At 41.8% G+C, this 27181-nt stretch overlaps 1 protein-coding gene across 7 annotated transcripts in view; it reads left to right on the top strand.

Annotated features, from left to right (window-relative positions):
- The window catches only part of LGR4 (leucine rich repeat containing G protein-coupled receptor 4), a 93265-nt gene that overhangs the window by 48515 nt on the left and 17569 nt on the right, over positions 1-27181 (top strand). For all 7 annotated transcript variants that reach the window (XM_062614212.1, XM_062614211.1, XM_062614216.1 and 4 more), the window contains 4 exons: positions 12758-12829; positions 14441-14512; positions 24941-25156; positions 26142-26213. In XM_062614212.1, coding sequence (XP_062470196.1) covers positions 12758-12829; positions 14441-14512; positions 24941-25156; positions 26142-26213 — 432 coding nt within the window. The remainder of the gene's footprint in view (positions 1-12757; positions 12830-14440; positions 14513-24940; positions 25157-26141; positions 26214-27181) is intronic.

The following is a 27181-nucleotide window of genomic DNA, read 5'->3' as shown; positions in this document are numbered from 1 at the left end:
TTAACTGCATGATTTCCATTCACCATATTAGCTAATGATCTGCTGGATTAATTAAAAAGGCACTCTCATAAAGGAGGGCAAATCAACAATTATTTTCATTCTTTGCCCAGTTTACCAGTTTGGCTTCAGAAACTTCAACTGCTCTAATAAAGCAGAAATCTCCTTGACTTACTGACCTTGTAGCCTTGTTTCGATTTCCACTCTTAACTCTTTAAAATGTTATCTTATTTGCCCTGCACTGATGGGTGAAGTTTAGATGGTAAGGTTTTGGCTGCCTGGCTACTGGTCCATGTGAGAGGCTGCCAGGAGGCAGAGGACAGCAAACTGTCCTGTAGTCTGTCTGTAGATTGCCTGTGACACAAGCACGTGGTTGTGTGAAGGGGAGTGCTGGTCACCTCCCAACGAGTCATCCTCAAGGCGGGGCTCTGACCTTCTCCAGTAAGGGTTAGGGAGGATGCTGTGCTCTCTGACTGGTGTGGTGATCATATCATGCCCAGTAATACTGCAAGGAAAACAGTCCCTCCTGAAAGCACAAGCACTGAAGCTGAAATCACTGAAGAGCCAGCAGTGCTCTATTATCTTCCAGATGTGTGCTGATGCCAAGGTCTGTGTTTCTGGCTTTTGTTCATACACAGTATGTAACAGTCTTCATTCTGTGACACTTTATTGAGGTTTTTATTTAATGGCTGGTGAAAATAGGGAAATAAAGTGATAAAAGGAAGATTGAGATCAATAAAAATTTCTTCTTTTCTGAAAGACAATGCTAGTCTGTTTTTTGAGAGATGAAAAAGCAGCGAGAGACTGCACACACGCAACTAATTTTTCAGGGAAAGAAAGAGTGCAACTGCATATTTGCTCAACTATTTAATAAAATCTGTGCTGATTACAGCACTAAGAGGCCTTGCTTAAACATTTCAAGTCCCCCTTCCCCAGCCAGAGTCTCTGATCATGGCTTTTCATTGACAAAGTATATTTTAAGGACATAAGGATTAATTAAAATGCATTCTGGCAGTGAAAATGAGGTGGTTTTGCCATAAGGTTGTAATCAGGAAGTATCTGCAAGGGAAATGTCTAGAGTTATTTTTCCTCTTGACTGCAGCTGAAGATGACCGCCTGGCTGAAATGTCACAGCTGCTTGCTTTTGTTGTATCTATTTCGGTGTGTAATTTAGATGGTCCCCTTCCTTCTAATTTCTGCATCAGCACCAAGTTGTATTATCCTGGGGGGGGGGATGGGGAGTGTCTGTCTTTTTTATTACTTTGGTTTTATGAATAAGACATGTCTTGGAGTAATGCCAAGGCCACCAAGGCCGAGCTGTTAGTTTGGGAGGCAGTGTCTTTCCTCACCTGGCTGGTGGAGCATTTGGAGGAAGGATGTTTTTTGTCCATTAGTCTTGGGTCTTTTAAAATACTATTTTCAAGGTAGTGTGTCAGTGTTGATGAGATGATGCCGTTCCTCTCCCTTTATTAAGTATGAGTAGTCCCAGGATTTGTAGTGGGAAGCTGGACGTAAAGGACTTGTTTTGAGTAGAAAAGATAAGGACGAATCTTCACAAGAAAAGCTGTCCTGGTGCCTCGTGTTAGCTGGCATGTGGGAACTGAGGCTGTGGTTAAATATCCTCTTGTGCAACTAGGTGGTATGATTTGAGATGTTACCACCCTGTACCTGTCCATTCAGCCCTTCCAGCAGAGACTGGGGGACGAACCAAGAGCTCTCTACGGCTGCTTTGGTAGATGTCCTCTGTTGGCATTTCAGAAATAGCCGTCTGACTTTGGGTTGGAAGCCGATGAGTACCCTTCATCCATCTACCAGCTCCAAATATTTGAACAGCTGGAGGAGGTAATTTCCTCAGTTGCTGCAACTTGAATTCCAAGATGTGAAGTTCTAATGAAGAAAAAGCAAGGTGTAGGTTTCACGTGTGGTAGCAAGTAGCCTAAGCTTTGACTTGACCAGCTAGCATGCATTAGAAACATTTGCTGCCTCGTGCGTGCCAGAGCAGTAGAAAGCACGTCGGCGTGTTGTAACTTGCATCTTCAGATTCTAGTCAAGACAAACCTTTAGGCAAAGACTCCCAAGTAGAGTTAACCACAGTCAGCTAAGATATTTTTAAACATCGTTTACTTGGTCTACAGTAGATGCTAAATGATGTTTAAAAACATGCTGGCTAACCTGCGTTTAATTAATGTTTTCTTATCTGCGTGAGTCCTAAATCAGTTTGATTCTGGATGAGTTTTGATCCTGCTGATAGAAGAACGATATTTCTGTAGTTTGGAAGGGTCTTGCTGTGCTTAACAGTTGCATATTTTTCCTGTTTGTGAGGACAAATACTAGTAGCTTGAGTAAATCCCATTGTTTTTGAAAGATGAGGAAGTTTCTTTCCAGTTTCTGTTTCTACACGTTCATTGCAAAAGCTGGCATTGTTGTGTATGAGGATCCCAAGACTGGTTATTCTGCAGCAAGGACTTTTAGAGGAAAATTACACTTTTTACTTATCTGTCGTCTTTGAGTTTCAGTGCTCAGCATTACTTTGACATGTGCATGCACACAGATGCTGGCTTAGCTAAATGGCCTGGAGGCTGAACTTTGAGGTGTTAAGCTTCCAGACCCGTCTTACAAGCCTGAATTTATTATGCTGCCTGAGCTGCCAGTTTGGGGCTGTATGAATGTATAAACCAGATAAGGAACTTCTGGTAGCCTCCAAAACTCTCAGGCTGGGTCTCTCCAGGTAGAGTCCCCCAAACAGTGCTTCTGCTGTGCATCTACCTCCTCCTTTTGCTCTAAGGAATTGGAGCGTGTGACAAAAGATGTGCGTGTGCCAGTGAGTAAGAAGCCAGTTCTAGGCTCAATCCTCAGCAAGAGTCACATGTAGCTCTGCAACAAGCTCAGAGGGTTAGACAGAAAAGCACTAAAAGCAAATCCTGTATGTGGAGGTAAATGCATTATCCCTGTGCTCTGAGAAAACAGAGTGCATTTCTGTCATTATAGTGCTCTGGTATGACACTGTGCTACTGTAAGAAGACATAGTGAGGAATAAAGTAATTATTTTCCCTTCTTTCGTCTCCTCCTCTTGGGTGGTTGTATTTTGGTATATTTTTTTTTTTTGAGTACTCAAATACTCTTGCCTAATTAGCATTGGCAGGTCTTATCCTGGCCCAGAAGCAGTAAGCAGTACTCATGGAAAGTTCTTTTCCTGCTCTTCCTGTGTAAAAGTAAAACTCCAGATGATTCTGATAAAATATTTGCCTTTTTTTGAGCGGAGAGAAAGGTAACAGTTGACCTCAATCTGAAACAAAAAAATCATATTGAAAAGTACTCCCATTCCTCCAAGTCATTTGGTGTGAAGGTTTCTACAAATCCAGGGTCTTGTATTCACTCTGTATGTATCTGAAGGGGTTAGAGAACTTGTAACAGAAGGTTAATTGCCAAATATATGTAGACTTATACTTCCACATTTTGCACTTGCTAACTGCATGGTCATTCAAGAGATCCCGAGCCTGGAAAGCAATAAATGTCAGGGCAAGAGACATGCCGTATGGACAGATCAAAGCAATGTTGAGAATTTACTATCTCAACAATCATTTTTTTTACTCATGTGTAACCATTAACATATTTCGTGATCTGGGAAACCTTCTGAGCTTCCAAATATCACTGTTTTTGCTAAAAGCACAAACCTGTAGTTGATTCAGTTTTTGTATCCCAGTTCATCAAAACTGAGCTCAGTTACTTTCATTATCTCTGCTTTCAGACAAGGTAAGTGAAATACGTTTCTAGTTAGGAAGGAGCGTGTTGATCCTGAAAAAGCTCCTGTCAGTTCTCTCTCTGTGCTGGCCCGTGATGAAGTTGGTATCTAATCCACAGATCCCTCTTGGAGCGTCAGAATCCTCCAAACCGCAGCTGTCAACTACAAATTCCCCTCTGGTTTCTCAGCAGCCAGCCCACCGCTATGGAAGTCATTCCCATAGCACAGCTGACTGCCCCCGATCCCTTAGCATCCACAGCAAAAAGTTTAACATTAGACATGACTTTTTGAGGGGACAGGAAGAAGAAATAAAATCCAGCAAACCACCTACTTCCCCATACTCTGCCACTGAAGTGTTTAAGTTTGATCATCGTGGTGAGGAACAGGGACATATGTTCTCAAGTAAACAAAATGGTGTTTGTAACGATGGCTATTCAGGCAGTGAGAAATTAGAGGGAACTAAAAATCCAGAGTGGCAGAACCTGTATCAGCATATGCAGGTGCCTTGAGATAACTTATCGAGAGAAAGGTCTATCTGGCCTATGGTAGAGCAAAGGAAAGGTTATCATGACAGAGTACAAGAACCACAAAGGCAATTGAAGAGGAGAAGGTGCATTTTATAAAATGTATTCTGATTTGGTGGCCAGAGGAATCAGAGTTGCTCATGGCAGCAACTTGTCATGCTGTAGACTTGTTGCCAGTTTTCCAGACTACACAGTACTGGTTATATTTAAGACATGGGTATCTTAGCAGATTTGTGAAAACCTTTTTTTTTTTTTCCCCATGGAAAATAGTAACTGAGACTATGGGAGCAGGTTGCTTTAAGAGCTCATGTTGTATAATAATTCGTTTACGTTATTATATATTTCCTTCAGTGCATATGTGTTGTAGCCTGTGGGCTCTGCTTCAAGGAGGTCTTATCAAAACACAGATAATTCCTGTGAATTGAATGATAGAGCATATTTTACGTGGATGGGAATGCTTGCTTTCTTCAAAATCCATCATAACTTACTTTCCTGTTAAGTAAAAAAAAAAAAATAAATACAGTAACAGATACTCTTTGATAGTCCACGAAAAGCAATGTCATAGAGCCGTATTTTGTCCTGCAGTGGGTGCTGGTGACTTTTGTTGACAATTTAACAGAAGAACGTCTGGTCAAGCTTGAGATTTCTTTCACTCGGTTTAGTTTGCTTGCACATGTTGAAGTTTTAGACCAGGAACACATTTTGAAAACAAGCTGTTACCTTGAAGTTCAATGTAACTTTGAGAAAGCTGTAAATACTGTGGGGAGGGAAGGCTGAGGATGAGAAGTGCCTACTCAGCTGAATGGAGTTAGTGCAGTTTCAGTGCTAGTTGTAGCTACAGGCTTTGTTTCTCAGTCCTGATGTGTCTTGGCTTACATACTCATGACTTTAGGGGTTGAGGTTGTATAATACTGAAACTACAATAAGAAAAGGAGAAGGGGACAAATGCATTTTCCATTAGCAGCAGCAGAATAAAGCATCCATTGAGTTATGTTAAATCAGCGTGGAAGAATTGGGAGTAATCTGGAGGTTATTGATTGGCTTCACAGCAGTGCAGCAAGCTGCAGCTGACAGAAGTCCCAAAGGGGTTGTTTGCTAATCACAGATAAGCAAAGTAGTGGTAGGGCTTTCATTTACCAGCCCGTCCCCTTCTGCAGCTGGCCAGCTTGGGTGGGAGCTGGCTGCACAACAGGCCTTGGGCCTGCAGAGAGCCCCTGGTAGTTTCCTGCAAGCAGCTGTACCTCTTATGTGAAAGTTCAAGCCTTGATGAACAAAATGTAGCATATAACTATGTGTCATCTGTTAAGAAAACTGAATTCTGTTCTGAAGCAGCTGCTTCTCTGGAATAGGTGTAACCTGAAGCTCTTTTCTTAGGTTTGAGAAAATTTAATCCATGATAATCAACAGGTGTGTTTATGAGGTGTTTTCAAAGGTTACTCCTGAATACATTGATGTTGGGGACAGGCATGTGAGGATGGCAGAACAGTTTGATGTAAGAGAGCAAGGAAGTAAAGAAATTGCAAAAGTGCAAGTGGGGAAGCAGTGGAATGTTTTCCAATGGGATGAAAATAAGTAGGTTGAAGCTAAAAGTTGAGTGGACAGAGGGGCAGTGGTGAATGGTTTATAAGAGCTATGAAAGGTTCGGCCTTGACTAGGTCCTGAAGTAAGAGTCTTGAGTCTTACCAGGAAGCAGCTAATGGAGAAATAAAAATAATAAATCAGGTGATTTATATCACATTGGGACTGCAGTCTTTTTCACTATTGGAATTTTCAGTGAGGCAGTAAGATTACAGGTGCTGAATGGAAAAAGTACGAATGTGTTGTGATCAGAGATAGGATGGGCAGATAAGGTTAGGAGGATCCCAGAATACCACAAAGAGGAAGAAAGGAGCCCATAGTAAAACACGTTACTTGCACAAGATCTTCAGAAGGACAGAAGAATACCTAATTCTTTGCTCAAATAACCTGAGGTTCACCACCCCCTGGGATGCAAGACCAGCAGAGAGGTTTCCAAGAAGTTTGTATTGCATCCTGTCAAAATGAAAAGTGATGGTTTTAATTGTTACAGACAAAAATGTATACCTGGAACATCCTGCCTGATTTTGGAGTGACACCAGTGATTAATTTGGCTTGGTTAAGATGCAGCCAGGTTGCCAGATTCATAATTGCAGAAGTTTTAATTTCCCAAGACAGAAAGCAGCCTGCTGCTTTCAGATGAGTTTCATTGCAAGGTGCTGTACTTGCTGTGTACTCTGGGAATGAGATACCATGGAAGATTATTCCCCCAGCCAGATTGTATCTGCATTTCTGTAATAGCACCAAAGTGTCTTCTACATCTGGAGGTCATTTACTGTGTCACTGAAACTAATGATTAGAGGGTACCTGTATGTGACGGGATAGAAGAAGTATTTTGTCCTCCTTATGTTCTACTCTATTATCCTGCTATGCTGAAATTGCTTATGTCTAATTGAATTTATCCAAATTTACAGAGATTTTGTTCCATTAAAACACTAAATTTTTATTTTTCAAAGCAGAAATAGAGGACTACAGTGTTCAATACTAAGCAGTTACAAGGATATTGCCAACCTAGAAGAAAGATACCTAAATGTGGTCACACATTACAACTGTGATTCCACTGCAGAAACCTTGAAGTTGTAACTCACATGAACTAATGCAGGATACCCGCGTCCTGGTCAGAGTTTGCAAACAAAGGGAGGTGTAACTGAGTTAGCAGGGAAACTCTTGGTCAGTGTGGTACGCACATGCTCCGTGGCAGATGATGCCTGCTGCTGTGTCTGTGTGCCTTGAGAGTGGCCTACAGCATAACAGGGCACTTTACAATAGTTTATTAAATTAAGACTTTACTGTCTCGATGAATGAATCTGTTGTATAGTCCTCTGGCTTTTGGAGAAAGATCTCTTAACTAACAGTGATGCACCTTGACTCAGTAACAATAGACGGGCTTTCAGACAAGGTGTCTGAGATTGTTTCCACTCAAAATGAAGGGAAGGATGGGTATTCTGCTCTGGGTAGTGTGAATGTAGGGCTGCTTTCAGGTGCCACTTTGTAGCAGTGTGAAGTTGTCTCCCAATGAAGAAGAGGTTCCCAGGGTTGATTCCAAGCAGTTTAGAGTGAGTCTTGCTGCAAGGAGATGAAGGTTGCTTCCTTTCTTTTGTGCTGGAGTTGGGCCTTGGTAAAATTGTGATTTTCCTTAGCAAATTTACCATGTGTGTGAGAGAAAGAATCACAGAATGGTTTGGGTTGGAAGAGACCTTAAGAGTGTCTAGTTCTAATGCCTTGCCATGGGCAGGGACACCTTTCACTAGGCCAGGTTGCTCTTAGGCCCCATCCAACCTGTCCCTGAACACTTCCAGCATGGGGCATTCACCACTTCTTTGGGCAGTTTGTTCCAGTGCCTCACCACTCTCACAGTAAATAGTTTCTTTCTTATATCTAACCTAAATCTCCTGTTTGGAGGTGCTTTTTTAAATATTTAAACATTTAAACATTCAGTCTGAACATGCTAAATGTTCAGATTGAAAATCTGAACGTGACTGGTTTTGAGACATGCTGAAAGGAGGTAACATGGAAAACCTGGCTGGGTGATTTCAGTGGTGTCTTAATTTATATGCTGTACATGTGCTATATGATATTCCATTAATTTTTCATTTCTCTCTTTAAAATGAGCCTGGTTATGTAAAGAGAAATCATTCCATCCTCTCAGCTGCTGCATGCATGTTGGTCTTTGCCTGGTGAAGAACTGCAGTTGAAATCTGACGAGCAGCCATGCTCCCCAAGGCTAGGATGTGAATGATAAATGTATATTTGGTAAACTGATTAGTAAAGCCTTTGCACACTTGGCTAGTTGTATCCTGTTTCCTGGAAGGTTGCCAGATGGAGGAGAAGCGGAAATGTAATGGATTGCAAGAGGGTTTTTTTTCTGTTGGTTGGTTGCAAAAAAGCTGAATAAACAGGAGCTGCCTTGAGGTAGGTGAAGTCTTGCTATTTGAAGTCACGCAAGCCTTGCTCCGGCTCAGCTGTATTTTGTTTCCAGTGCTCTGTAGGTTGTGTCAGTGACACTCAGTGAGGGTGGGGGAGGCTATTCAACTGGATCTAGTTTAGCTTTTTTCAAACAAATCATAATCCCCAGCCTCTTCTGGTGGTGGGGAAGTTACAGCAGATGCCTGATGATCCACACACCATCCCAATTAACAGGGAACCTCAGCAGAGCTGCAGGCAGAGCAGAGCTGCTGCATCTTGAATGGTATGGTAGGTAGGATCAACATCAACTAGAGTGCCAAAATAACTCAATGCAATAACCTGAGCTAAATTTTGCTTGATTTAAGGATTTCTATTTTGATGTTTTGAACACTTTAAAAAATAAACATGTGTTTTCTAGATCACTGGCTCTCTGGTGTAGAGACCCAGCATGGTTCATCAATACTTCTTTCTGCTTACAGTGAAATTCTTAAGAAATTGATAGAAAAAAAAATTAATTTTAATAAAAAATTAAATACTGCAAACTTCCTTTCACACCCCCCACACCCCCCCCGAAAAAGTTAATACAGTTGATTTAGGCAGCTTCTGACAATAAAGCGAATTTAGGGGAGTGTTTAGTTGCCATCTGGAATTTTTTGTTCATGTTAAAAATGCCAGGTATTTGAAAAATGATGCCACAGCTCTGAAATCCTGAGGTTCATAGAATCATAGAATAATTAGGGTTGGAAAGGACCTTAAGATCATCTAGTTCCAACACCGGGACACCTTACGCTAAATCATATCACCCAAGGCCTCGTCCAACCTGGTCTTGAACACTGCCAGGGATGGAGCATTCACAACCTCCCTGGGCAACCCATTCCAGTGCCTCACCACCCTAACAGGAAAGAATTTCCTCCTCATATACAATCTAAACTTCCCCTGTTTAAGTTTTAAACCGTTACTCCTTGTTCTATCACTACAGTCCCTAATGAAGAGTCCCTCCCCAGTATCCCTATAGGCCCCCTTCAGATACTGGAAGGCTGCTATGAGGTCTCCACACAGCCTTCTCTTCTCCACACTGAACAGCCCCAACTTTTAGCCTGTCTTCATACAAGAGGTGCTCCAGTCCCCTGATCGTCCTCGTGGCCCTCCTCTGCACTTGTTCCAACAGTTCCATGTCCTTTTTATGTTGAGGACACCAGAACTGCACACAATACTTCAGGTGAGGTCTCACAAGAGCAGAGTAGAGGGGCAGGATCACCTCCTTCGACCTGCTGGTCACGCTCCTTTTGATGCAGCCCAGGATACGGTTGGCTTTCTGGGCTGTAAGTGCACACTGAAGCCAGCTCATGTTCATTTTCTCATCAACCAACACCCCCAAGTCCTTCTCCGCAGGGCTGCTCTGAATCTCTTCTCTGCCCAACCTGTAGCTGTGCCTGGGATTGCTCCCACCCAGGTGTAGGACCTTGCACTTGTCATGGTTCAACTTCATGAGGTTGGCATCAGCCCAACTCACAAGTGTGTCAAGGTCCCTCTGGATGGCATTCCTTCCCTCCAGCGTATCAACTGAACCACACAGCTTGGTGTCATCGGCAAACTTGCTGAGGGCACACTCAATCCCACTGTCCATGTCACTGACAGAGATGTTGAACAAGACCGGTCCCAACACCAATCCCTGAGGGACACCACTCATTACTGGTCTCCAGCCGGACATTGAGCCATTGACCACAACTCTTTGCGTGCGGCCATCCAGCCAGTTCTTTAGCCACCGAGTGGTCCATCCATCAAATTGATGTCTCTCCAATTTAGAGACAAGGATGTTGTGTGGGACAGTGTCAAACGCTTTGCACAAGTCCAGGTAGATGACATCAACTGCTCTACCCCTGTCCATCAGTTTTGTAGCCCCATCATAGAAGGCCACCAAATTGGTCAGGCAGGATTTCCCCTTAGTGAAGCCATGCTGGCTGTCACCAAGCACCGGCGGTGAGACTGACTGGTCTGTAGTTCCCCGGGTCATCCGTTTTCCCCTTCTTGAAAATGGGGGTTATATTTCCCTTTTTCCAGTCATCGGGAACTTTACCTGACTGCCATGATTTTTCAAATATGATGGCCAGTGGCTTAGCAACTTCATTCGCCAGCTCCTTCAGGACCCGCGGATGGATCTCATCAGGACCCATGGACTTGTGCATGTTCAGATTTTTAAGATGGTCTCGAACCAGCTCCTCTCCTACAGTGGGCTCACAAGGTCTTCATTCTCACAATCCCCGCGTCTACCTTCCAAGACTTGGGTGGTGCGGTCAGAGCCTTTGCCAGTGAAGACCAAGGCAAAGAAGTCATTCAGAACCTCAGCCTTCTCCAAATCCTGCATAGCCAGTTCTCCTGAGAGCTTCCGGAGGGGGCCTACGTTCTCCCTATTCTGTTTTTTTATTTGCTATGTACCTGTGAATCCCTTCCTGTTATTCTTAACATCCTTAGCCAAGTTTAATTCTAACTGGGCCTTAGCTTTCCTAAGCTGGTCCCTAGCTTCCCGGACAACATCCCTGTACTCTTCCCAGGCCACCTGTACTTGCTTCCACTTATCATAAGCCTCTTTTTTCATTTGAATTTTCCTCAGGAGCTCCTTATCCATCCAAGGAGGTCTCCTGGCCCTCCTGCTGCACTTCCTTCTGGTTGGGATGCAGCACTCCTGAGCTTGTAGCAGGTGATCCTTGAATATCAACCAAGAGTCTTGGGTTGTTTGCAGACAGGAGATTTCAAGAATAAATTACATTGATTCTTTTTATTTTGCTTGTGATTTCTCTTTGGTTACACACAAGCCACACAGACAAGCCTTTCTCAGCAGTCCGGAGATCTCCGCTTCTTCAGGCAGGAGAAGTTGAGATTTAAGCATGCTTGTAAGGATGTCAGAGCCATAGCTATGGCAGTTAGGGTGTGCATGAAAATAGAAAGACTAAACAAATACCAAGGCCTGCTTTAACAAACACTTTTCTAAAATCAGATAGTATCTGCTGCTATAGTCACCTTCCTGTTAATGAGAAGCCATCCTCTTCTGTCTTGGTTTGTAAATGAAACCATCTATCTTTGTCAAATGCATTTGATAAACGTAACTAGCATCCTCTCTATCAGGCAGCATTTTATGAAGTCACCAATTCTGTTGCGAGCAGATTTATGTGGGCACAAAATAATTTGGGTAATCTCTTTTATGCAGTTAGAAACAGAGGCTAAGATGAAAACATAATAATGTTGTCATGTTCTGGCAAGCTGGTGCTTTAGATGATGGTCTTGTTATTTCCTTCTTCTGCCTCTTTCAAACAATACTTTCCCCTTACTGTGGCTGGTTTGCTTCAGAGTACCCTGCAACAGCAGAGGTGGGTTTTGATATTCTGTTGCCTTTGTTAAAGCACACTGACTGTTGTTTAATTATTAACACATAGTGCCTTGTACATAGTGTTTCCACTGGGTGATTTCATTGTACAACCTTCTCCATAACATCTCTTTTCCTTAGCTTGGATGTGAAATCAAGTCTGAAAGCAAATACTTTGGCTGCAATGATGGCATCTTTGGCAGCTACAGATTACCAGGTGTTCTGCATCACTGTCTTTTATCCTTAATAAAATACCTCGTGTCACAACTATTAGCAACTCAACGAAGGCTGGACCACACAGGGTCTGCTTGTCAGGACATGGGGGAAGGGGGAGCAAGCTCTTTGAAAGCAGCTGTTTTGGCTGCTGTTTCTGCTTTCCTGCTTTGTCTTCTGCAGAATCTCCTATATTTATTGCTTTTAATATCATGGTGGTTTTCACAATTTACTTTATGTTAGTGTCTGAAGTCCTAAGTATGAAACCAGCCACATCTTGAGAGAGAATACAGCTGAGGATCCTGTTCCCTCTCTCCCTCCCCCAAAGGAGTTTTCTTTCCTGAAATGTCTGTCCAAACAGCTGACCCAAAAGATGAAATATTATCAAGATTATGTCTTGGTAATGTCAGCAGGCATCCTGTCAGTTGTCAGCACTGTGAACATACTGCCTGCTTGCAAATATCATCTTCACATTTGGGATTCTCACAGAAACTTTTCCCTGTTTCATGATAGCAGCTAGTTATTTTTACTTAACTGCATTAACTTTCTTTAGAAACTGCTGTATAGATTAAAACCACGTGGGTACCAGAGCATGGCTTTCAGCAAATCAATGCTGAAAGCCAGGGGATTGTGTTAATAGTTGGTAAATGCGCTTTTCAAACCCAGTGTCATAAGAAGATTGTTTTATCATTCTGGGCTGTGCTTTTTCTAGCGTGTTTGCAGAATATATCCATGAGGCTGAGTAATGTGTTCTTGTAGGTAAAAATGTGCAATGACTGAAGTAACTGTTGCCAACTTGGAAGGTCATGAATATGGCATAATTGAACACAGAATGCATAACTGCTTGCAACATTTGATGTATCTGTGATTTTTCCTTCTTAGATGGTTGTACAAGTGCTTTATTATATGACTGAAATTATTATTGCAATTTTTTTCCAGGCGACTGGCTGGCAATGACCTTTCTTTTATCCATCCAAAGGCGTTGTCTGGGTTGAAAGAACTCAAAGTTCTGTAAGTAATTGGGTTTTAAAGCTTAATAGCTAGCGTATGCTTTCTTAGTGCACAGCCAGCCTGTTTACTGGTAGGCTGGAGGAAATCTTTGCTCTCCCTGTCCCATTTTAGCTCTTCTACTTTATTTTTTATATTACAAAGCCTGTTATAAGTGGTGATGATAAACAGTAGTGATGATGAACAGTGGTGAACCTGACTAAAGCGTAATTACTGTGTTTAATTATAACACTTACTTGCTTCTGAAGTATATCTTGTAGAATAATCCTAAGAATGAAAAATCCTAAAAAGCCACCTAAAGATTTTTGTTTTCTTCCACCCCTTCAGCTTACTCTATCAGATGCCCCAACATTATCAGGTAGTACTAGTACTTACAGTTATTTAAAACTCTGTTTGACCTTTAATGGTGATAGAAATAATTTCTAGAGTTTGGTGCTTTGAGTGAAATGAATTACTATTAGAAAAAAAGTTTCAGTTGAAAAAGAAAACCCCAAACAGCTGTGTGCCCTGTTTCCCATATCTTGTTTTCCTTTCTGAGACAAGAATATTCATTTCAACTGTTTTTCCATAGCTAAGGATAAAAAGAGCTTTCTGTTGCTTGTGGTTCTAAAAACCTGTATGTAGCAGTTGTAGCATTTATGCTGATATAAATATTTCCAGTGGCTAGTAGGGTAATGGATAGTTTATTCAGCAGATATTAAAAAAAAATCAGTAGTGGAAAAGGACCCTGAAGTTGTAAAGAAAGAACTATAAACAGACAGCTTAAGCAGGGTACAGATTAGGAAACTGCCCATCTGCAAAACTACTAAATGTGATATTTTGTGAGTTGAATGCAGAGCGTCAAGGTTCTTGAAGGCGTCTTCATCAGGATACTCAGTCCTAAAGGTGCCTGAGGTTCTAGCAGTTCTTGAAACACTGGGCATGTGGCTATTAATTAACAGTTAACTTACTTGTCCACTTGCATTTTTATCCCAGTATGCACCAAAATCTAGGAAGGTTTTATAATGTGTGAGATCTCAGTTATTTAAATTCTCTTTATAAAAGAACTCATCATGTAATAATATGTTGTCCCGTAAGAGAACTTCTTATGAAACCCCAGTATAACTTAATTCAGTTTGGCTCTGATTTCATTCTGTGTCTTTTTCATGTTGTGCCCAGAGGTGCTTTGTTGTGAACTCACTTTGTAAATTAGATTGTTAATGCATTGTGTATTGATGTGGCTTTAAGAAAAAATTAGAGGTTTGTGTATTTCGTAGCATGTATAGGATGATTTCACAAGAAAACGGTAAAATATCATGCATTGTAGCAAATTTGTAGCAGCGTTAAGTTGTTCAGCCTCCCCACTGAACTCCCAGGGGAATTTCAGAGTATTATGTCAGAGGCTTGTTCCCTGCAAATTCATGCAGTTAATGAATGGGATGTAAATAAAACTGAAATAGACGATTTTGTTGTTTCATCCTTGCCTTTGGGTATCTGGGCTTGATAATTCTACGTGTTTTTATGTATGCTAGAAATTTGTGAAGCCATAACAGGACCATGGGCTCGTCTGCCACTTTTACTGTTGGTAAAGATTATTGTCAAATTGCACTTTACTAACGCAGTGGATTTTTACAGAACCCTACAGAACAATCAGCTGAAGACTGTACCTAATGAGGCCATCAGAGGGTTGAGCGGTTTACAGTCCTTGTAAGTTTTTGTACTTTGTTCTGTTCTCCAAGTTCCCCTTTCAGTCACTTTGTGCACATTTTCTTCATTCTGTCAAGTTTTGAAGTACAATTATGCATGTGCAATAATGCAACCGTGCTTTCAGATATTTGCAGTTTCAACTGGAGCAAAGTTTCCCAAGCTAAGTTGATAAGGAATTTTATTTGTCATCTTTGGTGGGGTGACCCAAATCCAAACTTTTTCAAAACTCAAACACAGGTACAAGATTAAGGTATAAATGTAGTGGTGATGGTGTTAAACATTTATCATCCTTCTTGCATGTCCTAAGGTGTTCAAGCAATTTTAAAATGTTGTGCAAAAAAAAAAAAAAAAAGAATCCTGCCCAAGTCTTTTGTATCCGGAGGAGGAAAAGGGGTTTCTGGGAAGGAGTATTGCTTGAGACACACATAGTATTGGTTTTACTGGAAGGTGTTGAAATCACACAGACAGTTATGAATACCTCAGCCATTATTGCTAGTCGCTCGCAAGGTATTTCATACATACTTATACTATCTCATGGCTTATTATGTTTTATAAAGCATCTTAATCAGACCTTACTAGTTAGTTACAGCTCTCTAGGTGGTAGATGCTTATCACTGTGATGAGGAGGCAGATGGGGGAAGGGCTTCAAGATTTTTCCTCCTTTCTGCTTACATACGGAGAGAGGGGGCAGATTCTCTCTTCCCTTTGTGCCAAAATTCAGGTTTCTGGCCTAAAATCTTGTTTCTTTCTGTGTTGCATCAGATTGTGGAACAGTTTGGGGGAGGGAAAAAAAACAATTAGTTTTGCAAGATGGCTTTGCAAACTATTGTGCAACTTTTGCAAAGGTGCTTTCTGCATTCCCTCAACTTGGATCTTGGCCACTACCTCCTCCTAGTTGTGTGGGTTCCCGCCTTTTTCACCTGAAGAAAGCACAGTAAGTAAGCAGCACAGGGCAGAAGAATAAGATGGGCTGCAGATTATCCCACAGAGCCACAGAGCTGCTTCTGCTGGGCTGCTTACCCCAAGTATCTCCTGTCCACCATGGTGAGCATGGGAAGCGCACAACACATAGCAGGAGGGAGCAATGAGTTTTGATGCCATGAGCTGACAGGAGCTTTTCCAGTCTTTTGGATCCAAGAGCAGGACAGATGCAAGTTTCAGTTTACAGCCATTTTGTGAATGTAATGTTTCCCTCTTGGGGTTTGTGTGTAGTAGACAGAATACCTTGGTCTGAGTGCCACTGTCACTTTGTGCAGATACATCCTTCGTGTTATATGATGTGAATAACCCTTTAGTAATTATTTAAAACAAAACAAAACACCTTCCTGGCTTCCTGAATTTCAGTAATGCAAAACCCAGAAACTGCTTTAGTAAATACCTTTGTTGTCTGCAAATTATCTTTTCATGTTCAATTAATGTGCTTTTTTTCCTCTACTTGTTTGCAGTATGTTTGTTCTTGAATTAAAGTTCAATATATCAAATCTGCAGTTACTGGTTTGATGATAACTTTATGTGCAAAAGGGAAGGGACAAAATTAAAGGAAAAATAATGAATTAAGCCAGCATCTCTCTCTTTCTAAAAATTCATATGTTTTTAATATGGTTGGAAAGAAGATCATGTTAGAGCCATTTAAAAAAAAGAGACACTTTGGTTGTTGAAAAAAAATCATGGCATGTTTATGTAATATTGCATAATGTAACCAGTATAATTGCTTGACATAACATCATTCTAATTAAAATTTAATAGTAACAACTTTGAGTGTGGTGAGGTTTCTCTTTCTGGAAGCTTCATTGTTGCTAGGCAAATGATAAACTGTATAAATTTTAAGAAGGTGAAAAAGGAGGAAATTGTTTAATAAGTAGCAAGTTACTTGTTACTACTTTTTCTGAGGAAAGCTAAATTGGGCCTTTGGAACAGCTGTTAGAAATAAGACGGGCAAATGCAGTCTGGAAGTCATCTGTGTCAAGAGGCACACAAGGAACTTTTTATATCCGTTTTCTTAATTCCACTGCTGTGCCTCACACTTTGGGTTGCCCGCATCTCTGTTCCTGACAAGGACATCTGTCTGCATTGAAGATCACACCGTTTTTGAGGATTGGCAGCAATTTGAAAGCAAGTTGTTTTTTGAGACAAGTGTAGTAAGAAATGTAGAGCATTTTTCCTGGGCAGTTTGTTTCTTTCACCAGAACGCAGATCTGTCATTTTAACAAAGTTCAGGGAAACTTTCAGTTTATTGCATCACTCACAGGATTACAGTGTAATTATGCATATTCCCTACTAATGTAGGGAGCACCTTTTGGCAAAGAAATGTAGGACTAGTTTCCTGAATTGTGTGTGTGAGCATGGAAACATGAGTGTCAGGATGCTGCTTTATTGATTTCTTTAATAAGTGAGGGGGGAAAAAAAAAAAGGAAAAAAAAGCAATTTATTTCTCGCCCAAAGGATTTTGTGGCAAAAATGGGTTTAAAGCTCCTGAGCTGCTGTGACTTTATTCTAAAACAAACAACTCTTTGCAGAATAGATGTAAAAAGCCTGCTTCTGCCTTTTAAATATATAATCTCCATCCAAAACCTGCAAGTTTAAACATCACTTAACTGACTCTTCTTGGCAGTTTCACAGTTTGCTCTGAAGTAGGCTTTAGGGGGATTTTTTTTTCTTGGTGGAGACACAAATTACTTGTTCATAAAACTTTATAATGTATTGATAATCATTTGGTTTGCAACTCCTGTACCCTGTATCCACTATCCAATTTTTCTCTTAATGTGCTCCAGTCCCAGCTGCGTGGGAAGATGGTTGCCACACTGTATATATTAACAAGCCTGGTAAACATACCTGGGTGGAAATAAAGATGATGGTTACAGGAGCTTCATGATCTCTAATGTTTATATTATAGCTGGCCACTAGCCAGCCTGGTTCAGAATACTAAACAACAGCTCTTTACTTTCTGTTTACATTGGATATTTTCCCAGCTCTGGCCTCTGAAAGAGGTTTAGAATAGAGCCTTTATTTAAGGAGGTGAGATTTAGCAAAATGAAAGAGTTTTACCGAGTGGAAACTTGCTGTCTAGCACCCCAGAAAAGTCTATCTGGCAGGATGTGTGAGGTCTCGAACGCAAGGGGGATGAGGACCTGCTTAAGTGAGTCCTGAGGAGGCCATGAAGATACTCTGAGGGCTGGAGCAGCTCTTCTCTGGAGCCAGGCTGAGAGAGCTGGGCTTGTTCAGCCTGGAGAAGAGAAGGCTCCAGGGAGACCTTAGAGCAGCTTCCAGTGACTAAAGGGGCTACAAGAAACCTGGAGAGAGGCTTTTGACAAGGGTCTCTAGGGACAGGACAAGGGGGAATGGCTTTAACCTGACACAGGGGAGACTGAGATGAGCTCTTAGGCAGAAGTTCTTCCCTGTGAGGGTGGTGAGGCACTGGCACAGGTTACCCAGAGAAGCTGTGGCTGCCCCATCCCTGGCAGTGTTCAAGGCCAGGTTGGACGGAGCTTGGAGCAGCCTGGTCTAGTGGAAGGTGTCCCTGCCCATGGCAGGGGGTTGGAACTGGACAATCTTTAAGGTCCTTTCCAACCTAAACCATTCTTTGAGTCTGTGATAAGCAAAGAATTTTAGATGCTTTGAGTGTTCCATTTAAACTCCAGAACTGTAATTGCTGCAAATTCTAGTGGGCATTTGCCATCAAATCCAGGAGTCGTTTTTTGATAGCTTGTCAGTAGCTGCTCGTGTATGGGAGATGATTTATTATCATTGTAGGTCAGGAATCACTGAGTTACTGTCCCTGCATATGTGCACACATGCCTACATGCAGGGAATACTGGAGTGTTCTGCAGGACTAGTTCAAAGCACTGCAGTTACGCTGTTATGCCAGAGTCCCAAATTGCGGGTACTGGGATCATGCCAGTATGGCACTCTAGTGTGATAGCTCCTGCCTTTCTCTGCATGTGGGTGTTCACCTGAGCTGCAGGGTAAGTGTCTTCATGCATGCGGTCAGCCGTCATTGTCTGCGGTACCTGATAGCAGTTGTGGCTCTCTAGCCTGGTCTGCTTACAGCCTCCACTGCAGGATTAGAACCAGTTTTGCAGTCTGCCTTCCCATATTGGAAGGCTGGAACAGGCCTGCAGCAGGATAAAGCAGGAGGCATGAATGTGTTGAACTGAGATGTGATTATATTTTCTGGGAGAGGAAATCAACTTGGCCCAGCAGAAAAGACTGGGGTCTTAAGTCTGGGACTGAAAGAACCAAGAGCAGGATCTTGCTTTGCATGGTAAAGATGCAGGGTAAAAAGGTGGGGACAGAGGATGGAAGGCATTTCAGTCAGACAGAGTTATTTCAGTCAGACAGGACACATTTAAAGTATGCATTTCTAAGTGTTCCTTGTTTTAGGAAGGATTCCCTATTTAGGGATTTTAAATCCCTAGATTTAAAGAGTGTTTTATGGTTTATGCTGATCATTTTGTGATTCTGGAGTATAGAGTTTTGAAGGATAGGGGTGTCTGCAAGGATAGTCTGGGGAAGATGATGTTCATTAGCAGTGATGACTGATTAGGAAGCATTCTAAGGTCTTACATGTAGTGCGAACCTTTACCAGTGGCAGATAGTTTTTCAACTAACCAAGTTTTAATGGGTTGTCTTCAGAGTTCTTTTTAGTTCCCTGCTTTGCTGTTATTGAAGGGTTAAAGGGGACCAGCCTTTCAGTGAGTCTGTGTTAAACTGTGGGATTAAACTATCGGCACCAGAATGGGGAAAGAAGAAATTTACCCACATGTCTTTTTTAAACTGCATAAGCAATGCCAATTTAAATATGCTGAGTATGCTCTTCTTCCTTGCAGTTTGTTTTTTGTTGGTTTTTTTTTTTTGAGTAAAGAATGTAGAAGAGCTCTCCTGAGCATGTTTGTGCTGAAAAATCTTTAAATATGCAGCAGTTTAAATATACTGCTCCATGAACTTCACATACTTGCTGAATTACGAGAGTCTCATTTTTCTATGCCATGTTCACCTTCAAAAGCTGTTCTGGTTTTCTTGAAAGTGAGGTATGGGTACTTCTTGTGAGCTTCGGGAATCTCTGGGTTTTTTGTAGCCTTTTGGGTTTTTTTAAACTCTCTGGTCTTGCTTAAAGAATTGTTTAAATTTAATGTTTAAATAAGATCAGGAAATTATTTAGAAACTGAATTACCAGAAACTGAAGTGGGATAATTGAAGTTACACAGCATGTAGGTAAAGATCAGCTGAATCCTCTGCACGTAATTTGCAGCAAACTTTGTATGATCTCTGGTGCCATCTTAGACATTTACTTAGAAGAAATAGATGTGCTGGCACATCAGTACTGGCAGTTGAAATAGCTTTGGTGTGTATAGTTACTTTGAGAGCTGCTGTAAATTTGTTGTTGAATAAAGGAAATCCTGGTATTGATGTTCTCAGCACATAAGGTAGTGAGAGCCGCTGCTTGATATGCAGTAAGCAAACGTGCAGAGTATTTTAAAGTACCTCTGTTAACATGGTGGGTTTGTTGCCTTGCATTGTAGCAGGATTTCCTAGGTACCAGGCTTATCAGTACTCAACTTCAAAACCTAAAAATCTACTCCACTGTTATTTGAGTGATTTCTTTGTGGTTTCTGGAGGAGCACTTTAAAGAGCAAAAGCTCTTTAATGATTGCTATTGAGCAGAAGTGGTTTAACACAAGAGTTGGGAGTGATTTTTCTTTTCATTAGCATCAGTGTTAAACTGCTGTTAGTACAAGGCTGTTAAAATTTCCCAGTCCCTGAAGCCTGGGAGGCCCAGTGTGATCACAGTGAGAGTTAGCGAGGCTGGGACAGTAGCTACAAACAAATCTGCCATAGTCTCCTCTTCCCAAGTAAATAGGGTTAATGTATGGCAGTACATTCATAATATTACTGAGACTGCATTTATGAGATGTATCTCGTGCAGCGAGGAGCATGGCTGGCTCGTCAGGGAGCATCTACAGCAGTGGCTGCTGGCATGCTGCTGTGGTTTGTTCCAGGAGAGCAAGAGTTGACCATATAATGCCTGGAGAGGCTACAGGATGCCAACAAAACATTGTGTCTATATAAATATAACAATTTCATGTGTGTGTGTCTGTGTTAGACTTCATAGCTTTTATTTGTTTGAATTGAGGTAGGAGTTCATCCTAGCTTGAGTTTCCTTAAGTCTGAGTTGATTGAAGTCCTTTAAGTTGCCATGTTCTTTGCGTGTTTTAACAATATGTCAAATACTTATATAAGAGCTGCTGAATATATAGGGTCATATCATCCTCCTGCTCTTCTTTCTGGTGGAAGTTGGAGTTTGTTTTAGGAGGGAACCTGACAGGTAATAAAAGTGAAGGTGATGGCTCTACAAGTGAACTCTGAATTTATGGACTAAAATGTAAAGGTCTCTCACAAGCCAGTGCCTATAGGGAAGCTGGAATTGGAGTAGCTTCTAAAAGATTAGGAATTTAAGTACATGCTGCAAGCTCTGATTTAAAGAACATAGTCTTTAACACTTTTTGTGGAAAAGGACAGTCTTTGTAAAAGTTTAGTCCAAGTGAAGAATATTACTTGTACTTTGCTGGTTATATGAGGTAGTGAATATTCCCTTGTCCCATCTTAAAGAAAAGGCACAGTCCTTAGTTATGTTATTTTGCGGATGTTGTTAAATATTCTAGGTTTGCTTTTCAGTTGTTTCACGAAGTCCTCTGTTACATGCATTTCACACTAAATAGAAGCATCTCAGCTGAGTTTTTTGCATTGAACGTAATAACCACTTTGACTCATTCACTGCTCTGCTTGTTGCTATTTGTAAATCACAGGTTTTCTTGTCGAAACTGGAAATGCAGGTCAAAGAAAACTCAGGGCGAACAGTCCACTTTTATTTTAGTGATGTATCCATTGGCTTCTGTAGCACAGTGATTTTCAGCTGCAGAGGTCTGAAAGTCACTATGTAAATGGAGGGTAGGAGGTGCACGGATAATCACAGCACGAGGTCCTGTCTTTCTGCTTGGCTTGGGCTTTTTGATTTGGCATCGTTTATTACTTTCAACTCTATTTAGACATTGCATTTGTTAAGATGATGGTAAAAGTTGGCAGAGAGGCGACAGAGAGCCTGAAATGCACCCTTTTTCACCTGGAAACCTGCCTGCTCAATGACAGCTGTGGGTGGTGGTCTTTTCTGCCCCCCCAGTTTTACTGCTGTGGTCAGAAGATGAACAAAAGACTGGATGGCTGTGCAGAGCCATCAGTTGAAGATGCAGCTACTTGGGTGCTCGATCCACTTGTACTGGGGGACATAGATTTTGGCAATGCAAGGTAGGGATGAAGGGTTTGTCATCATCTCCGTGACCTCTTTGTTCTGCCTGGGTGAGAGTTCAGCTGCCTCATTGCTCGCATCCTTCTTTCCTCTGGTCATCTTCTGCTTTAAGAGTGGGAGAGGAGGTGCTCCTCAGCTCAGGGCTTCATTGTGTGTTTTGGTTTTCCAGTCTGCTAGTGTACATGAATTTAGTGTGAAGCACACTGAAAGTACAGACATAGGTATGCACAAGAACTAAGGCCTGCCTTTTGGGTACGCTGCCTTGCTTACAAAATGAAACAAACAAAAACGAGTTAAAAACAAAGCAAAACAAACCCAACAAAACCAAAAAAATCAGCAGGACAGCAGAGAGAAATTAGTTGGAGAAGACTCAGATCTGTTTATTCCACTGGAAAGTAATTCTTTTGATCTTCAGGGAGGTGTGTGAATTTACGGAAGAGAAGAAAGACAGGTAACGTCTAGTTTGGTTTTTTCTTTCTGAAGCACAGCCTCAGGCTTTTTCCCCCCCCCCCCCCCCGCCCTTTTTCTTCATTATCATCAGGCATTTAATTTCTCTGAAATGTTCCCGTCACAGTGCAGCCTAAAAGCATTCAAACAGAATAGTGTACACACCTGTCAGACCATGGGGCAAATGATAAGGGGATGCCAGTATATTAACCATAGGAATTAGCTCTTTGATGTATGCCTTTAGAGCTAATGGCACCTTGCTCATCTTAGGAGAGAGCCTTTGGCTGCAGAGAAAGGTTGGAAAGTTCCCACTTGTATGTGTATTTGTTGCTTAATTTGGTGTATTTCTTGTTTTTTTATTACATGGAAATTCAGCTGCTGAGTTTCCTAATATGCTCAAATCTGTAAACCATGTACATCACAACAACAAAACTCTCTTTTATGGATATAGATTAGGTGTATCAGTTCTTCATCAAGCCTGTCTTCTCTCTTCAAACTCAGTGTTTAAGTTGTCATGACTGCCTCGGACAAAGTGCAGCACAGTCACTTGGTCCACTTTGCCAGCCTAGAGAGGGACAGGACAAGAGGCTGGAGGGCAACGACTTCTTAAACTAACTCAGCTAGAGTTCCCAGAGCATGTCTGATCATGGCTTTGGAAACACAATGAATGCCTTAATGGAAGTTAAAACCCGTGCTGATTTGTGTCATCGATGCTAATGGAGGAGGGTGTATGTGTTCTGCCTCCCCAGACAGCAGTGTACATCGTAGGGCTGGTACACCAGTTGTTTAAAGGCACTTATGCAAGGTGTCACAGCAGTGTCACCATGGTTCAGCTGTGTGTTGACCTTGAGCAGACAGCCTCCAGGGCAGACAACAGGCAAACACTGCCTGTTGCTCACAGCTCTAACTTGGCTTGGATGGGTTACAGTCCATTTGTTTCATCCTGTGGGCTGTCACTGCTGACCTTTCCTCCCAGCTCCATATGAAGAATATTGCTTTATTAATGTTTTGCTTCTTCCTGGGTCACCCCTTGCTGCTGCCTGTTTCTGAGGCTTCCATCTGTGTAAATCCAAGCTTAAGCTTTTAGTATGGGTGGTTTTCTACTTCTGTTCACAACACATCTGCTTATATGACATAGTGTAGACAAACCTGAATGTGTCCCCATCCATGTCTTTTGCCTACCCTGGTTGCCACTGATGCTATTCAAGTAACCACACTGCTAGAATAGGAAGATGCCAAACCAAATTGGTTCAGAGTGTTGTGCATGAGGAAAAAGCACGTCATCTTGCATAAGAATTTCTGCTGTTGCTGCTAAAGCCATTAGACAAAGAGTTGCAGTATCAGGTTTGTCAGTTGTCATGGATCAGGATTCTGGGTGAGATTCTGCCACCAGCACCTGCACCTCCTGTCATGAGGGCTTTACGTCTGGAGCCAGAGCTGCAGACATGTGTTTCAGCCTCCTAGGGTTCCAGGTGTGGAGTTCTTCTTTCTTGCTTTGAAACCTGGAGATGAGGTGAAGCCCCACAGCATAGATAAGCCGGTAACTGCAGCAGAGCTAAGTGTCGCGCTTGGCTTGACTTTCTGTGTGGAAGGCGGTTAAGTCCCTTTCCATGTGTGTCACTACCACCAGTCTTTGTGATTGGAGTTCATTTGGGGGAAAAGCGTGATGGCAAATCCAATAATGTACAATGGTCAACAGTGCTGATGCGCTATTTTGCCTCATTGTGGAATGTGTAAGGAAGGAGCAGGTGCTGCAAGAGTGGGAAATTTCTCAGTTTTGGTTAATGGTAAGATATTTTATTCGTAAGGATAATTCATAGCTCTGACTGTTCAAGAACTGCTTTTAAAGGCAGTTCTCTAAATTAGTCACTTAAGGTGCAGAGCAGCACCACAGCAAAAAGTGGAGTGATGCTGTCAACAGTGTAGCTATAGGAATAATACATTACAGGAGGAGCTACAGGAGAGGAGAGAAGGCTCAGGGGAGACCTTAGAGCAGTCTTCCAATACCCAAAGGGGGCTTACAAGAAAACTGGAGAGGGACTTTTTACAAGGGCATTTAGTGACAGGACAAGGGTGAATGGCTTTAAACTGACAGAGGGGAGATAGAGCTGAGATCTTATGAAGAAATTCTTCCCCATGAAGGTGGTGAGGCACTGGCACAGGTTGGCCAGAGAAGCTGTGGCTGCCCCATCCCTGGCAGTGTTCAAGGCCAGGTTGAACAGGGCTTGGAAGCAACTTGGTCTAGTGGAAGGTGTCCCTGCCCATGGCAGGGGGTTGGAACTGGGTGAGCTTTGCGGTGCTTTCCAACCCAAACCATTCTATGGGTCTATGATAATCACTTCAAATGTATAAATGCATCTGCAATCTTTGATGCACTACCAAGCTACCATTTTAAAGACTTGTTCTGGTGTTAGCAGCTGAGGTTTTGTACGTGTGTGCGAGATGTCTACAGTTAGCAATTCACTTTGCTTATAATTAAATATGCTTATAATTAATATATTCATTATATGCTCCTAATTCAATATGGTTATAATCACAGGCTGATTATAAGCATATGAATTTGTTAATATGTTTTATTAAAAGTGTCTGAGAAGTTTTTTATGAAGCTTTCTTTTAATTGGTATTTTTATTTATCTGTGGTTTGTGAGTTTACTGTGTGAATTCTTTCTCTTTTAATGTAGGCGTTTAGATGCCAACCATATTACTGCCATACCAGAAGACAGTTTTGAGGGTCTGGTGCAGTTGCGTCACCTTTGGCTGGATGACAACAGTCTGACAGAAGTTCCCATCTACCCACTCAGCAATCTGCCCTCTCTGCAGGCATTGACGCTGGCTCTCAACAAAATAACACACATTCCTGACTATGCATTTACAAACCTTTCAAGTCTTGTTGTTCTGTGAGTATGTGTAACTGTTTCATAGGTTATTTGGATTCTCTCCTCAGTTACTTTGATTACTTGGATGGCACTGAAAATTATGTTTTTTCTATATTTTAGCTCACTTGTCTAGTAACAGCCTATACTGCCAACACGAGATTAGACCATGTGTACTAGACAATCCACTGAAGGTTTTTTAAAGACTTTCTCCTAAACAAAAAGTCAAATAGAAAATAGGTAGTGAGCTTGATGCATATGTTCCTCAGATCTCATTTTAGTAATGGATATTTTGAACCAATGTTTGTCAAAGTAAGCTTTCAGAGATATTACAAGAAGAAAATATTATCTGCCACAGACCTGTTTCTGTGTAGAATCATAGAATAGTTAGGGTTGGAAAGGACCTTAAGATCATCTAGTTCCAACACCCCTGCCATGGGCAGGGACACCTCACACTAAACCATGCCACCCAAGGCTTCGTCCAACCTGGCCTTGAACACTGCCAGGGGTGGAGCATTCACAACCTCCCTGGGCAAACCATTCCAGTGCCTCACCACCCTAACAGTAAAGAATTTCTTCCTTATATCCAATCTAAACTTCCCCTGTTCAAGTTTTAACCTGTTACTCCTTGTCGTGTCACTACATCCCTAACGAAGAGTCCATCCCCAGCATCCCTATAGCCCCCCTTCAGGTACTGGAAGGCTGCTATGAGGTCTCCAAGGATGATATGAAAAATTATGTATGTTCAAGCATATTCTTATTACCCTTCTGGATTGTGAGTAAAGGTTTAAAATAGGCTGTCTTGACTGTAGGCAATCTGTTCTGTTTCCACATGAGGATGAAATATTTCTGTCTGGAAGTGAAAGACATTCTTCTGCATAACCTACCTCATGCAGTGTTTTTTTCTAAACCATTTAACTGCCTTGATTTCATAGAAATACATGCTAATGTGTTAACTTGCATGAAATCATTAACTTGCTTTCATACTTCTTCTGTTTTTGCTTTTTAGTCATCTTCATAATAATAAAATAAAAACTATAGGAAAACACTGCTTTGATGGATTAGACAACCTTGAAACCTTGTAAGTATGCTTCTTAAAGTAATGGATTGGTCAGTGTTTGTCTCGTTCTCAGCTTAATTAAGGTTACGTCACTGGTATGGTGAAGATCTTGCAAATAAGTCATGTATGCACCATGCAGCACAGCACCAACACTCGGGTCCAACTCAGGTCTTGGAACCGAAGGCTAGTATCAGTGCAGTGCTCCACCAAAACTAATTAATTATATTGAGAAGCAGGTAAACATTAGTGTGGATGAAATGTCATGCTGGATGATGTAGCTCTTAATGTTCCTAGCTCTGATCTGGGTGGTGTATCTTTGCATAGCACTCCACTGACTTCTGATGGATATATCAGAAGTGTTTAAGTGGCCCTGTGGGTGATAAGGGACAAATATTTGTTTCTCAGATTTACTGTAGGTTTAAACACATTTAAGATACACTGCCAGAACTGTTGTGTGACAACAGGAGGTTTCTCAGAGGGCCCCAGAGAGCTGTTTCTCCATGTCTCCTCCAATACCGGGTGGGCACCACTGCCTGCCACTGAGACTGTCTCTCACATGTCCACTCAGCTCCTGAACCGATCCTCTGCAGGCTGGTAGGAAACAGCCCAGCTCCTGGTTCTCAGCATCTCATACAAGAGATTGACTTGAGTTCACTTCAAATACTGGCAGATATTAAGATAATGGACTGGTTTATCTGAAACAGTGAGCTTTATGTTCTTTTCGATGGGGATGGGAAGAATCACCTTCCCCTCACCTTGTGTATGCTGTCCCTGCTGACACTTCATACTCCTGTCAGTATGGGGTGTCCATGGTGGCCAGATGCCACATCTGCAGTACTACTCCATCTCCAGAGTGTCTCCTTGCCAAGGAATGCCTTTCAGCTGCTTGGGTTACATTCCCCCCTTCCCTTTGTCTCACAGATCAAACATCTAATATGCAGTATTGCCTCAGTGGCACATTTTGGTATGCTTGGGAGAATGCTAAATAA

The sequence above is a fragment of the Pezoporus occidentalis genome, unplaced genomic scaffold (assembly GCF_034315485.1).
Source record: "Pezoporus occidentalis ecotype Australia unplaced genomic scaffold, CSIRO_AGI_Poc_V1 ctg173, whole genome shotgun sequence".
NCBI classification, from domain to species: Eukaryota; Metazoa; Chordata; class Aves; order Psittaciformes; family Psittacidae; genus Pezoporus; species Pezoporus occidentalis.
This window is presented reverse-complemented; position numbering and strand designations above follow the sequence as displayed.